Source organism: Schistocerca serialis, chromosome 10 (assembly GCF_023864345.2).
Source record: "Schistocerca serialis cubense isolate TAMUIC-IGC-003099 chromosome 10, iqSchSeri2.2, whole genome shotgun sequence".
Taxonomy (NCBI): Eukaryota; Metazoa; Arthropoda; class Insecta; order Orthoptera; family Acrididae; genus Schistocerca; species Schistocerca serialis.
In genome coordinates this window covers 246,037,559-246,053,425 of record NC_064647.1, presented here as the reverse complement: position 1 = coordinate 246,053,425, position 15,867 = coordinate 246,037,559, and the positions used below count along the sequence as shown (strand labels likewise).

At 39.2% G+C, this 15,867-nt stretch overlaps 1 protein-coding gene across 1 annotated transcript in view; it reads right to left on the bottom strand.

Moving 5' to 3' along the window:
- The window catches only part of LOC126424810 (acid phosphatase type 7), a 110,847-nt gene extending 98,680 nt beyond the window's left edge, over positions 1–12,167 (bottom strand). Inside the window, exon 1 of the mRNA XM_050087601.1 lies at positions 11,938–12,167. Coding sequence (XP_049943558.1) covers positions 11,938–12,028 — 91 coding nt within the window. The 5' untranslated portion in view covers positions 12,029–12,167. The remainder of the gene's footprint in view (positions 1–11,937) is intronic.
- Positions 12,168–15,867: the final 3,700 nt, after the last annotated feature.

The following is a 15,867-nucleotide window of genomic DNA, read 5'->3' as shown; positions in this document are numbered from 1 at the left end:
GCGGTGATCTTCTTAGAACTTATTTTGCCGATACGCTCTTTGTTACCTTTCCGAATGTTGCCTGTCGCTGGAGCATCGAATTTACCCTGGGTTGCAGTATCATTATACGGCTTCATTCGAAGGACGCGGACCATATCTCTGATCTTTCATCGTTTTGTGTCAGGATAGAAATCTTCAACTTCATAAGTAACAACAGATAACCGTCTTACAACCTTATAAGGTCCAAAGTAGCGCCTGAGGAGCTTCTCAGAGAGACCAACCTTTCAAAAAGGAGTAGATCCAGATGAGGTCACCAGGCTTATAGACAACCGAGCAGTGGCTCACGTCATACCATCGGCGATCATTTTCTTATGCCTGAAGCATGTGGAGTCGAGCTAACTGCCGAGCTTCCTCAGCTCTGGTTAACAACTGGCCGATGTAGTCGTCGTACACATTATTAGGATGTAACGGAAACACAGTGTCCATCGTCGTAGTTGCCTCACCCCCATGTACCAGGAAAAATGGCATAAAACCTGTGGTGTCTTGTTTGGCGGCGTTGTAGGCAAACGTCATGAAAGGTAGTACCTCATCCCAGTTGCTCTGTTCAACATTGATAACATGTCAGCCAAGGTCTTAGTAAGGCGTTCAGTAAGCCCGTTAGTTTGTGGATGGTAGGCAGTCGTCATGTGATGAGTAATGTAGCACCAATGGTTTGTCACAAGATTCGACTGAAAAACTTTCTCACGATCCGTAATTAATGACCTCGGGGCACCGTGTTTTAATACAATGTCTTCCACAATGAATTTGGCTACCTCAGATGCTTCGGCTGTTTTCACAGATTTTGTAATGGTATAACGTGTCAGATAATCAGCGCAAACAATTATCCATCTATTGCTACTAGCAGATGTTGGAAATCGTCCGAGGACATCAACCCCAACATGCTGGAGAGTAGTTTCGGCTGGTGGAATTGGTATGAGTCGGCCAGGTGGTTTCTGAGGAATTGCCTTTCTCCTCTGGCACTCAACAGTGCAACACATAGTGACAGACACTCCTAAATGAACCTGGCCAGAAAAATCTCTTGCCGATTCTATCGTATGTCTTAATAAATCCTAAATGTTTGGCCTCAATGTGTCATGGAATTTCTATAGAACATCTAAGCACATGTATTTAGAAACCACTGGTAGCCACCTCTTTCCATACGGTTCAAAGTTTTTCTTGCAAAGTAATCCATTAACTATCTTAAATTGTCCTTTCACATCCTCTGACCGATTTAAAGCAAGCATAATTTGCGATATCTTGGTGTCCTCCTTCTGCTCAGCAGAGAGATCCTGGAGTGCAGCGAGTCAGTCACTGTCTTCATCAAAGTCTTGATGGTCTTGCACAGGATTTCCTGAGATACAGTCAGCATCTTGGTGTTTTCTTCCACTTTTGTACACTATGGTAATGTCATACTCTTGAAGACATAGTGCCCACCTGCCGAGTCGTCCTGTTGGATCCTTAAGACCTGTCAACCAACATAGTGAATGACGGTCAGTAACAACTGTGAATGGCCTTCCATATGGATGCTGTCGAAATTTGCACATGGCCCAGATCACATCAAGACATTCTCTTTCTGTAGTTGGGTAGTTTCTCTTGGCTTTTGTAAGTGTCCTAGAAGCATAGGCTATAACCTTCTCCTTTCCATCCAAAATTTGCACCAGAACAGCACTGATCCCATACCCACCGGCATCTGTGTGTAGTTCTGTAGGTGCTCACTCATCATACAGACCAAGTACAGGATCAGTTGTTAGAGCTTTTCACAGCACATCGAAAGAATCTTGTTGAGCACCACCCCAGATAAATTTAGCATCAGCTTTTAACAACCCTTGGAGTGGCCTGGCTTTGATACAAAAATCTTTGATAAAATGACGGTAACAAGAACATTATCTGAGGAAGCTTTTCATATCTCTAATACTTTTAGGAAATAGAAAATGCTGTTATAGATCTCACCTTTTCTGCGTCTGGCCACACACTTCGTTTGATACAAGGTGTCCACGTATTTTGATTTCATTTGCTTCAAAGAGACACTTTCCTGGATTAAGTTTCAGTCTGCCTTGTTGGAGACACTCAAGAATGGCCCTCAGTCTTATTATGTACACCAGATGTCTCTGAGAACACTATAATGTCATCTAAATAACAAAGACGCGTTGTCCACTTCAGATGCCTAAGAAGATCATCCATCATCCGTTCAAAAGTTGCTTGTGCATTACACAAACCAAATGGCATCGCCTTAAACTCATACAGGCCCTCAGGTGATGAATGCAATTTCCTCACGATTAGCCTCATCTACTTTGATTTGCCAGTATCCCGAGTACATGTCCATCGTTGAGAAAAACTTAGCCCCCTTCAGACAATCTAGTGTGTCGTCAATTCGTGGAAGAAGGTAAATGTCCTGTTTAGTTATCTCATTAAACTTCCTGTAATTAACACAAAAGCACCAACTGCCATCCTTCTTCCCGACGAGGACCAATGGTGACGACCATGGGCTCTGCGAAGGCTGAATGATGTCATTCTTCATCATTTTCTCTACCTCGTCGCGAATTATCCGACATTCCGTTGCCGACACACGGTATGTTCTCTGGCTTATTGGTTGATGGTCGCCAGTGCTAATCCGGTGCTTCACCATAAATTTGTCTAATTTGCTCTTCACCTGTGGATTGAAGCATTCAGAGAACTCTTGAAGAATGGCGAGTAGCTTCTTCTGTTGTTCCTTAGTGAGAACTGGTGATAGTCGAGCTAGAAGATCTTGTCTCATAGTGGTAGCCCAAAATTCACGCACAGACTCAGCATGGGAGGTTTCTATGACGCTCAGCTGTTCTTCAATTAACGGCTCAGCATTTGCTACGTGCTTGCGTCTTGGAAGGATCTGCGGTTCTCGGCGACAGTTAACTATCCACAATTCATCGAATCCATTCTTAAATGAGATGACAGAGGCTGAGATGGCCAAGTTATTCTTCAGTGGTATGCTTCTCTTACATCCTACTACAAGATCCATGGGTTGATGCATGGCATGACACGTGATGGTTACCTTTCTAGTGCTGACTACAGGAATGATCACTTCATCCAGCACACAGTCTCCACACACTCGGATGCGCATCTTCCTGTCCACAGTATCTCATCTCGTCTAGCATAAGCTTCGAGTGACCACAATCTATAATTGCCTGAGAATCTTTCAAAAAGTCCTATCCGAGAATGACATCATGACTACACTCTTGTCAGACGATGAATTCCAAGGGCTGTGTATGACCACTTATACCCACACGAGTGGTACATCTTCCTGCAGGTTTTACATATTTCCCATTAGCCACCTTCTGCACAGATGTTTTGTTGTCGACAAATATGGTTTTCTGCAACTGGTGATGGTACTTCTCCGAAATGACTGAATATGATGCTCCAGAGTCCGCAAGACCTTGGGCTGGTCAGCCATCCATGAGGTTATTGACGTAGTTCCCAATCATTTTTGTAGTGATCGATGGTGGAGGATTTTTCTCTTCGGCGGCCTCACCTCCAAGGAAGGTCACAGCCTTTACTTTTCCAGGTTGCAGCAGCTAAATGATCAGCTGGAGACCTCGACTGGCGGGTTGGGGAGCGTCCTCTCCAGCGGCTAGCTTATGGCGATAGTGACCTGTGTCATCCTGCACCCACATTTTCTTGTTCATCTTCGTCGTCCCGGAATTGGCATCGTCTAAGATCAGTCTGCTGTCTTCTGGTGCGGGCATCGTCATATATCCGCCGCCTTTCTCGACAATAGCGTACCACGTCCTGGTCATCCACAGTGGAAACATACTGGTTGGTTATCCTGGGTCCTCCAGACGTCAGTTTTCCTTGGTGCCCAAACAGGTTCCTCATGCCACATTATAGGAAAGTAACTCTGGTTGGGTCTCGACTTTTTCAGGACGAGAGATTGGGTTCAATGTCTGTTCCACTTCCTTCCCGATGACCTCTTGAAGTGTCTCGGTTTTTTGCTCGCCATGCAATCCAAGTGCCTTTTGAACCTCCTCTCTCACTATCTGACGAAGAACACTTCTGAAATCAGTTGCTTGCTCCATCACAGACATCGTACGACATTTGAAAGCAGTCCAAACTTCTTGCGTGTAATTCTTTTTTGATGCATTGTCTCGATATATTGGCACCATTTTATGAAGTTGTCTGCTGTCGAAACCTCCTTCAGGAGTAGGGCTTGATACTTGTCCTCAGCAACACCTTTCATGAGATGTGCAATCTTGTCTTCCTCCTCCATTCTAGGGTACAATATTTTACACAGCTCCAAGACATCTTGAATTTAGGATGCTGTAGTTTCTCCTGGACGCTGTGCCCTGCACTTTAGTTTATCTTCAGCCATGCACTTCTGTCGTCGTGTGTCGCCGAAATACTTGTGCAGTTCTGCCTGGAACACTTTCCAGCTTGTGAACTTCTCCTCGTTGTTCTCATGCCATTGCTTGGCAGTGCCCTCCAAGCAGAAAAATACATTAGCCAAACACACGGTGTCATTCCACTTCTTAAATGTGGCTGTATGCTCATATACATTCAGCCACTTGTTTGGATCTTGGCCATTGTCAACAGAGAACCTGGAAGGATGTCTCATGTGGTGGCAAGGAGTTGCTGTCATCGTAACGTCCTCTTCTTCGTCTGTCTTCAATAGATTGCAATCTGTGAATATGGCTCAAACTCGGGTTTCTTGCCACGTAAATGGCAGCTCCAATACACAGCGCTTCCACCAGAATAATGTCACGTAAAAGAACGTGTAATTAGATGAATGACGAACACTAACTTCACTTAACAAAGGTTTACTTAGCACTTGCACATACAAGACCACAGAGCGAACTGCCTCCAGCCAGAACACATACAGTATATACACAGCTACAGAACATTCCAGTACAATGATTCTCGATAGTGGTGGATACTTCTTGAACGTATTCGAACCAAATATAGAAATTAAAATTGTACAGTCCAGGTGAGTTTTGAACTCATGACCCTCCATGCAACGGTTTAGATTTTTTTGGTTTTGTTTGAACATTTATCTGTGAAAAAGATTTGTTCCCGAGGATTCCGTACAATTCAACCGAAGCTTGAACACTTATTTGTGTTGACTGGTTTAATGAATAGCTCAATATCTTCATCAGAGGGAATGTAAAATCCATTTACAGTATCATAAGGAGAGCCAAAACTTTGTCATATATATTGTTACAAGCCAGGAACCTCGCAGCAACTAATTGTTTGGGTGTTGTGAGAGAATCCGAAATAAATGGATGTCGTATGTTTCTGAAACATTTCCAAGAAAAACACTTGTTCCCATAGTTATGCTCGATACATACTGACCATTATTGTAACACAGCATGTCAAACAATTGAGTATTTGATGAAAAAAAACCAACATGTTGATGTCTCATTGTCCATATTCACAATTTATCACCTCACAAATACTTTTTTGTTAACTTACCTCAAACAACAATTGGCAGGACTGAGGTTTTTGTCACCTGCAGAAGTTACTGTATCTGTGCAAAACCACATTTTTCGGGTACAAACTTCAGACTAAAACACATGTTTCCACAACTGGCTGGACAGCACCAAAATGTGTGTAAATTTTAAAAGCAGATATTCTGAGAAACAATAAAACAATTTGTACAAAAAAATCCTTTGACACTGTTTTTATGGCACTTGTAAGAAGTGTCCTTCATTCTACTGACTTGTAGACGAAACTGCTAGGTTGTGTTCATGTTCGTACCATGTTGGTAGGCAGAAATCATTTTTGGGGTCTGCAGCTTAACTCAATAAACTAAGGAGTCATCAAAAGCAGTCAACATCATCATCTTAAGATATAGCTTTACACACTGTAGGTGACTCCAAAAATCTCCGGATTTTTGTACTCACTCACCAGGTTCAATTCCTGGCTGGGTCGGAGACTTTCCCCATTCGGACTGTGTGTGTGTGTGTGTGTGTGTGTGTGTGTGTGTGTGTGTGTGTGTGTGTGTGTGTGTGTGTGTCCCCTTGTCATGTATCTAACCTTCAGCCATATGCTGATTTCCACTTCGCCCACTTCCATTTCGCTGACAAGTGAGAAGACCTGGCAGCCTACACTTTGCCATTACTAGAGGCAGTGAAGTCCTGAGGTATCTTAAACCACTTAGCAGTGTCCCTTAATACGAAGGCTTACGATACTGTCGATAGCAATGAGAACACTGAGCCCACCACACGTAAATGTAATGTATTGCAAATTCAAAGGTGAATAGTTGGGCAAAGAGCCCACTGGGTCAAAAAATTTCCATCCTATTTTTTTTTTAAACAGCCACCTAGATTAGCTACCTGAAAGAATGATTCTGCCAAGAATAACAACCAAAATCGATAGAAAACTTATCCCTCAAAAAGCTGGTTCCAGACCAGACAAACATGTGCTGGTCAAATAATATTATGATTCAACACACAGAAGACAGTTTTGAATGGAAAAGTAATAACTGAGCACTGCTGTTTGTGTTGATCTTTCTGCTGTGTGCAATACAGCAGACCACAAACACATCCTCACGAAGGGCAATGAAATAACAAAGGACATTTGACTGACTGACATGTTAACAGGCATGCTGCAGAACAGAGTATTTTACATAACACTCCAGCCGCCCCCGATAGCTGAGTGGTCAGCACGACAGACTGTCAATCCAAAGGGCCCGGGTTCGATTCCTGGCTGGGTCGGAGATTTTCTCCGCTCAAGGACTGGGTGTAGTGTTGTCCTAATCATCATCATCATTTCATCCCCATTGACGCGCAAGTTGCCGAAGTGGCGTCAAATCGAAAGACTTGCACCAGGCGAAAGGTCTACCTGACGGGAGGCCCTCGTCACACGACATTTCATTTTCGTAACACTCCAGGGGAAGAAACGTAGATGGAGAAACTGAAAATATATATATTATAACAAGAGAGTGTTCTTTTCCCTACTATGTTCCGCGTGTACACAAATGACAAGCCACATCAGCCAGAAATAAAATGATTCACACATGCAGATGACATCACCATCACTCATCAAGGAAGAAAATTTGAAGACACTGAAAGAAAACACTCACTCTCTCTCTCTCTCTCTCTCTGTCTCTGTGTGTGTGTGTGTGTATGTGTGTGTGTGTGTGTGTGTGTGTGTGTGTTTTTTCTGAAAGCCTGCATGGGCTATGTACAAACCCCGTCAACAAATGCTGTAATAAATTGGTCGTTTAGTTCAAAGTATTTTTCTGGAGTATCTAAAGCAGGCATGAGTTGTGCTCGTATTAAAGAATTATAAGAAAAAAGAAGACAGATATAGGCCTGTTTCCCTACTCTCGTCAATCTAAAAACATAACAGAATCAATCATTAAAGGCAGACTACTGATTCCCCTGAATAAGTACAATCTTTTTGTTGTTGTTGTAGAACCTTTTTAATGATGTGAATTTTTTGCTTTTACCGTAGAAAATGTACAGTATTTGCCATAACAAAATTTTACAAAAGCTGACAGGGGTGACTGTGTTAGAAGTATATTTTAGACTTTTCCAAAGCTTTTGACACCAATAACCATGAAATATTACAAAATAGGCTACATGCAGTAGGCAAAAGAGGAAAATCTAATGAGTAGTCCCAGTAACATCTGGAAAATAGGATGTAAAAATGTGAAGATAGCCCACATCTATGAAAATGCTAAATTTTTATTGAAACAATTATTATAGCCAAAACACAGTGTTCCTTCTCAAGGCTGCACATAGGAAAATAAAAATCACTGAAAGCAGGCTAAAATTGGTGGTCTTCAGGACCAAATAGTTTTACAATGATTTACACGATATGCTGTATGTGAGAAATGGACAAAAAAGTTGAATTAATGGCACCATTAGCCAACTGTGGGGCTGAAGGAAGACCATGTATGAGATATAAAGATCTCAGCTGAATCAGTACTGAACAGAAATTATGAAAGTAGGAATAATTATGGAGAAACAGAGTGACATATACATTGTTAAGAGCACTTCAACTATTGATGCTTATTTTCACTTACACTGTCAAGGTTCACTTAACGCTTACTCCATTACTGAAGTATAGACCCCTATTTCTAGACGTGTTCATACATCTCACAAAACAGCTTTTCCTTCTGGTTTCCAGAGATTCTTTCCCTTAATCATTTCATTTAACATCTGTAATATTTCATTCTGTAAATCAGAATTTTCATTTAGAAAGTGGGTTTTTTTATTTTAGTGGAATTGAAAGTATTAGCATCCACTGAATGTTTACAGTGATGGGTTAGCATTATAAAACTCTACTTCTTCACTAATTAGTCTCTTCCAAGAAGGCAAGTAAAATGCCACAGTTTGCTACAAAAGAATTGCTACAAGACGCATGACCACAAAGGTGCAGAAGACTATTGACCTCTCTCTCTCACTCAACACACACACACACACACACACACACACACACACACACACACACACACACACCCCTCACACTCATCAAGCATAGAACACAATTTCTTGTACACCCTATAGCAGCCCTTCAAAAAATTAAAGAACGATAAGTGTTCCTACTAGGTATTTCCCATTTTCAACCTACCTACATCAGTTTTTAATTTTACTCAAAATCACAACCAACAGTACGTTGCAGATGATACCTATCATCTCAGTCTTAGCAAGCACAGAAAGGAGCAAAGTGACCAGCCATAACAATCTCTGACCACTTCTGCAGTGATGGAAAGAATTCAATAGATAGTAAAATAAAATTCAAACACAAAATGAAATCTTATTTGCTTGACAACTGCTCCTATTCTGAAGAAGAATAGTAGGAGTAGGTGTAGGTGTGTGTGTGTTGAATTAACTGAAGCTTTCAATATCGTATGGTCTGACTGACCACAATGGACAGTTGCATATGACATTATGTTTTAACAATAAATCTTAACCAGTTTTTAGGTCTTTCAGAACAATCAACATGGACACATTAGAAAAATTCAAACAGCTTTTGCAGCATAAGACTGACTGGAGCCCAATATATGAAGAAAGAAATGTTAATATCAAATTTAAGCTAGTCACAGATGAATTCAAGTCCCTATTTGAAGCAGTATTTCACAAGAAAACTGTAAAAATTAATCCTCAGGTTTTCAAAGTGAAACTGTGGATTAGAAAGCGATGAAAATTTCATGTAAGACAAAGAAAGTTAGATACAACACAAAGACGTTCTAATGTGACTGCAATAAAAGAACACTATAGATTATATCGTAAAATCCTAAAAAGAAATGTAATGTGCTCCAAATCCTTACATTTTAAATCTAAAATAGACAACTCAAACAGTAAACCATCTTGAGTGTTATCAAAAGGGAGTTGGGAAAAAAAGATGAAAATGTATCCAGCATGGAAATTATTGACATTGTGGTAGGCCTAATTTGATTAACGAAACTGGACGCACTTACAAATGTCATTAATGAGCATTTCCTAACAGCTTCTGAGAAAACTGGTTGCAAGGGCTCACAGTCCATGAGGCTATTGAGCTTCAGAAAGGATCTGGATTGTGCAAAGTAAGTCAAATGCACATAGCCTCTGTTATGGTCAATGAGGTGAAAACGATCACCACTAAAATGCAAAACAAAAATTTTAAAATGATATTAAAGATATAATGTGCGAAACCGGTCAGATAAACGATCAGTGTGTTACCATATTTTTCACTGAGAAACTGTACTGCAACTGCAAAGCAACTGACAAGTTTTGTATCACTGCCTCTTGCTGATATAAGCAATTGATCTTTTCTGAAAGGTACATTTCCACTGTGTTTAAAAATTGATAAAGTAGTCCCTATTCATAAGAAAGGAGACTAACTAAAACTATAGACCAACTGCCATATTATCAGGCTTAAGTAAAATCACAGAAGATGTGACGTATAACTAGTTAACAAAATTTTTAGAGAAAAACAAAATTCTCACTGATGCTCAGCATGGATTCAGGAAAAACTAGTGCCATATTGAAATTTTCACTCTGCAGCCGATATGAAACTTCCTGGCAGATTAAAACTGTGTACCAGGCCAAGACATGAACTCGGGACTTTTGCCTTTCGCAGGCAAGTGATCTACCAACTGAGCTACCAAAGCAGGACTCACGCCCCATTCTCACAGCCAGTATCTCGTCTCCTAAACTTCACAGAAGCTCTCCTGCAAACCTTGCAGAGCTAGCACTACTGGAATAAAAAGATACTGGCTGAAGTAATGCTGTGGGGACTGGGCGTGAGTTGTGCTTGGGTAGCTCAGCTGGTAGAGCACTTGCCCGTGAAAGGCAAAGATCCCGAGTTCGAGTCTCATTCCGGCAAACAGTTTTTATCTGCCAGGATGTTTCAACTAGTGCCATCGATGATTTTAGTCACACTGCCCTACAAGCAATGGACCACAACATACTGTTGGACAAGCATGTACTACAGGAAAATGACTTCCATCTTACCTGACAAAAAGGAAACAGAAAATACAAATAAAAACGAACTAAAGGAAAATTATAGGATATGTTTCTCAGATGCAGATTTTTTTTTGCAGATGACACAAACATCCTTATTACAGGAAACACCCAAGTCAACTAGAAGCAGCTGTAAATAAAACAGCAGCACAGCTAAATAGATGATTTGATTGCAATGAACTACTGATAAACACAAAAGAAACACCTAAATTTCTCTTTAAAAGTGACACATGCAGCACTGGTGTGACAATAAACTAACAAAATTTCATTGTCTCTGGAAACAACTTTTTTAGGCATGTGGCTTCAAAATAACTTCAAATGGCACATACAAATAAACAAAATAAATTTAACACTAAATAAAACGTGTTATAGTCTACAATTACACTCTATTAAAGCAAGTTTTAACAGTGTCTAAATTACCTACTTTGCTCAATTCCATAGCATTCTACTGTACGGAGTTACATTCTGGGGTAATACACCACCTAGTTCACTCATTTTCCTAAACCAGAAAAGAACTGTTACAGGAATGCAACATGCTCAAGAAACTGATTCTTGAAAATCTCTCTTTAGAAAGTCATCAATCCTCCCATTGTAATGTACGTACATAGGGCCTATAAATCTATGAGTACGTAAGAAAGAATTTGCAAACAGAAATGAAAACTGTATCCATGAGCATGTTACAAGGAAAAGCTTCATGTCCACTCAGTAAGGGTATCAGCCTGTAAAACCTCCACAACAAACAGTGGTATACAAATTTACAATAGTCTTGAAAATACGTTAAAAATCATACCACCGTTCACACTCTTTTCTAAAATCCTAAGCACATTCTTATTAGATCGTTGCTTAAATTCAGTAGCAGAATATTTCCAACATTTGAGATATAAGACACTTGAAGCAATACAGTGCAACTTGTGCAAAATCTTTCGTGGCTTTGTCCCCACAACCTGGAAAGATTTTTTGACGAATAACTAAAATAAATCATAGTGAGTCACCGCAATTGTGACGAGCATATTTAATACGCTGTTTTGTTGTAGCCCGATACGCAGTTTCAATTTAGCCCTATAAACTTTATTATGACTTCTTTTGTTCTCCATGTTTGACCTGGAATTTTATTTAGGCGGACAAGATCGGAAATAACATAATGCAGGAAAACACTGATAAATTACGAAAAATTAACATCCTAAAATTCACTGTGATGATATATTTAATTTCTCATCACTACTCTCCGTCGAAAGTGCTACAAGTTTCACTCTGTGTTTGCTGCCTGTAGTTAGTATCTTAATTTAGCAACAAACACAACATTTCCGTGTTGTCGTACACAAACGCAGTTTACGTAGTTTTTATTACCTCGATCATCAAACTCAACGAGTTCACAGTGGTTTCACATTTAATTTGGACTGTCAGTATTCAAGTCGTGAAATGTACATTTGCGCGACAAATTAGCAAATGCTTGGAAACGAAATGGTAATTCTGCGTCTGACAACTATTTACAACATACCTCCATATGAAAGGTGTATCTGCTCTGGTTGATAAAACACAAGACAGCTTGCAACGTGAATACAGAACAAAACAGTCACAAATCTCCACATCCTGAAGTTTCACTGAGGCTAGCGTTGCACTGACGTTATCGAAAAGTCACACGGATAACTCATAACAATGCCCCCTCCACAATCAAACCGCAAACAACCAATGACAACAAACGCACACCACACACTGCTGTAATGCAAAGATCATTGACACAATGTAAAGATATAATCACTTCTTCACCACACAAAGATAAATGCTCAATGTAATTATCTCTAACAAATTTGACTGTGCGGAACATTCGAGTGATCTCCAATATGGTGACATCTAAAAAGACGCATTTTATATTGACATTTCCTGCATTTGCGCAGTCGGGCTTGTTTGACCTTGCATACTGTGCATTTAACCGCTATTCCACAAATAAACGATATCTTAAATCAAGTAGAAATAATTCAATGGGGTGAACGGAGATCAGATGCAACGTTACTTATATTGGTAATACAAAGTAAATGCTGGTAACAATGGTGTTCCCCTAAGGTCAGTTTTAAATCGTGTGACTGTCAGCTGATTCTCCCCGGCAGTTTTGCAGCTCATTCGGTATTGTTTACTTGAGAGGTCATGTTACGCTGTTTTCAAGGAATTGGAAACTCAGGTCAGCTGAAGAATAGGATACAACCAACACCTTCTAGATGGTGTTGATACAACTCGCTAGTTTTGATGAATGACTAAAATATGACGTTATTGTTTGTTTTCGAGCCATAGAAAATAAATAGTTATATTCTGTGGCAAAGGTCATAATCATAAATAAATAAATGTTATTAAGAGAGAGATATTGTGTACGCTTTTTGTCGCTTGTGGTAATTTTAAATCCTTTTGTGCACACAATTTGAATTATACCTTCGTCTGATAGTGAGTCATTTCAATTGATGTTTGCTCTGTAGTTGTTTCATATCCTGTACTATGTAGGTCCCGTCAAGAATAGGCTACTAGTATAGCGAAAGCAAAAAAGCTACATACATAACACTGGCATCATACTTCCCAGTTGAACTACGAAGGTTGTATTCTGTTCTTCAGCTCACCTATGTAGGTCAACGGAAGTACAGGATACAAATTTAACATTTGTCGAATTTTTGGCCTTCGCTCGTTCTAGTATCCTATTCTTCAGTTGCTACTAGTAATCGTGAAGGTGAAAAACATGACATGCGTCAAATCTGTACCTTGTACTTCAGTTGATCTATATGGCTCAACTGAGGAACAGGATACAACCTATACATGTCAGCTGAGGTATTCCATAGCAATGTTATGCATGTTCCTTTTTTTTTTTTTCTTTCCCTAGCCCTACGTCGTTTTTTTTTTACTAGCCCTATGTCCTTTTTTTCTTTCACAAGCCCTTGTATTCTATCTTTCAGTTGACCTATATAGGTGAACTGAAGAATAGGGTAGTAGGGCTTTCTACTGCAAAAAATAAAAATAAAAGAGCGATATGCGTAAAATTACATTCGAAAGTGGGTACGTGTGGTACATGTCTACGAACTGTTTTCTCTGCACTACATTCTTTGCTTCTCAACATTCATCTGTGTCTTTGCAATGTATCATCTGTCGTTAGTTGTGACATCATTTTTCAAAGCCAATGGGTTGTATCTCATTCTTCAGTATTCCCAGAAACTTCACTTACCAAAGATATACCCTACATTTGAATAAAGCTGAATTTCTCGTAAAAGGTAAGAAATATATCATGATTAATAACCTGTTATTGTTATTCAAAATTTAAAAAAATAAAAATTAAAAAAATGGTTCTATTTATGATGAAGCGGTATCACTCAACCTAAATTGAGTGAATTCAGCTTTTTTTTTTTCAGCTAGAACAAGAGGCACTTATGCAGTTTAGCAGGTACGGAAAAAATTTATCAATTTTTTTCAAAATTTGATCGATTATAGTCAAATTTGATACGCTGATTACGAATACGATATTTATTTTCGCCCCAGTCAATTATTTACATCAAAAAAATTGTTTTAAATTTTTTTTATATATTTTTTTTTTTTCAATATTTTGTCGATATAGTGAATTCTGATGCGCTGATTTCGAATATAACATCCATTTTCATTTTGCCTTGACCGTCGGCGATATCTTCTGCCCGATAAGCGCGGCGCTGCCGATGACGCAACATTGCGTAATACACTAACTAATCAGTATTTTCAAATCATAGGCGGCTGCTGCCGCTGCCACATTCCAAAAAAAAAAAACTCCCAACCTAACCTCAAGTGGGCTACGCTACAGATCACTTTATTTATGAAAATACAAAGTACAATCACCAACAAACTTTACATATTCACCCACAAAGCTCTCCAAGCCAGATACATTTGGAATGAAAAATTTTTTCCGTACCTGCTAAACTGCATAAGTGCCGAACAAGATACTCAGGTTTTACAAGAGGCTCTTGGGACATATTCTTTAAATTGGTGCAGTGCTCATAACTTAAATAAAGCTATGAATGAAGTAAGAAGTGGAAAATGAACTGTGTGTTGCTTCAGAAAAGTATCACATAGACAAGATGAAGATATTTTGGAAATACAAAAACATCCACCAAAAGGCTCATGGTGTGCACACAACTCCTGAGTTCCATGGAAGAGCTTTTTAGAAACTGAGGCTTTATTAATTTGCTGCACTAAAGCACATTATGCACAGGTACCTAAATAAACGTCTTCATTGTAAGCTGTTGAGCAGTTACCATAGGTAATTACCATACTTGTACCAGTATCAGCAGTATGTGTTCGATGTTTAGGCAGAACCCATCTAGGCCCAGTGTATCACATTATAATTAAATTATGTAATAAGTTAAACACATCAAGTTATTTAAACTTTTTTTCAGATAAAACCTTCTCCTCTGAAAATGGTGTTTTCTGTTAAGACATACGGATTTACACGTTGGACAAGCAAGGGAGGACCATACAGTAGTTCAGAAATTATCAGCCAGATGAGGATTCAGTCATTTCCTTTTTGACAAGGCACAAAGAGCAGCTTAGCTTAAGAATGAGCCAAAATAACAGAAAAACCAGGGCAGGTGCACAAACAATAAATGGTTACTTTGACACTCCTGAAGAAAGTCATAGTGGTGTAGAGCATTGTAACATTCTAAACTACGATGAAACAAATTTGACTGATGGACCAAGAAGCAAATAGATAATTTGTAGAAGGGGTAAAACTACACTGAAAAATCATCCTCCTCCTCCTCCTTCTTCTTCCTCCTCGAACCTTGCTACTAAAAGGTTGTAAATTACATTGTGAAATAATAACTTGTATGTAATTTATTTGTGTGTTTATTTGGTAGCACTGTGCTTACTCATGTTCTCCACTAGTAATAAAGATCTTTGTCTATTTTTCAACCTTTTAAATTCGTTGTAAGTGGTCAGTTTTGTGACACAATGATCATGTGCTATAAGTGTGCTGTCACTTTCACACATCAATATTTGTAAGTCGAACCTGCAAGCTGTGTTTTTTTAACAAAGTCCAACTGTAATGATTATGATTATGCAAACTCTTTCATTGCATTAAAAATTAACAAAACCATGGTCTTTCATCACCAAGCTTGCAGCTCTCTAAACCAAGATATCTGTGCTGTGTCTATTAATTCGTAGAATAAAAGAAGAAGGTATAATGCAATGAGAGAGAAAAAAACTTCATACTTCCTTTTCAATCTTTAATTAAATGTTTTCTCTCTCTCTCTCTTCTTGTCGGCAATATAATGGGACCTTCCTTTTTCAACATTTTGTCTTCTTTCTTAAATTTCAAAAGCCAACAGTGAAAGGAGGGAGGCAACATTACTAGGTGAAATGGAAAGTTCCAGGTTGAATGAGGAAGATGTCTGAAGAATGTTGGAGAGGATGAACCAGAAACAGAAGATGG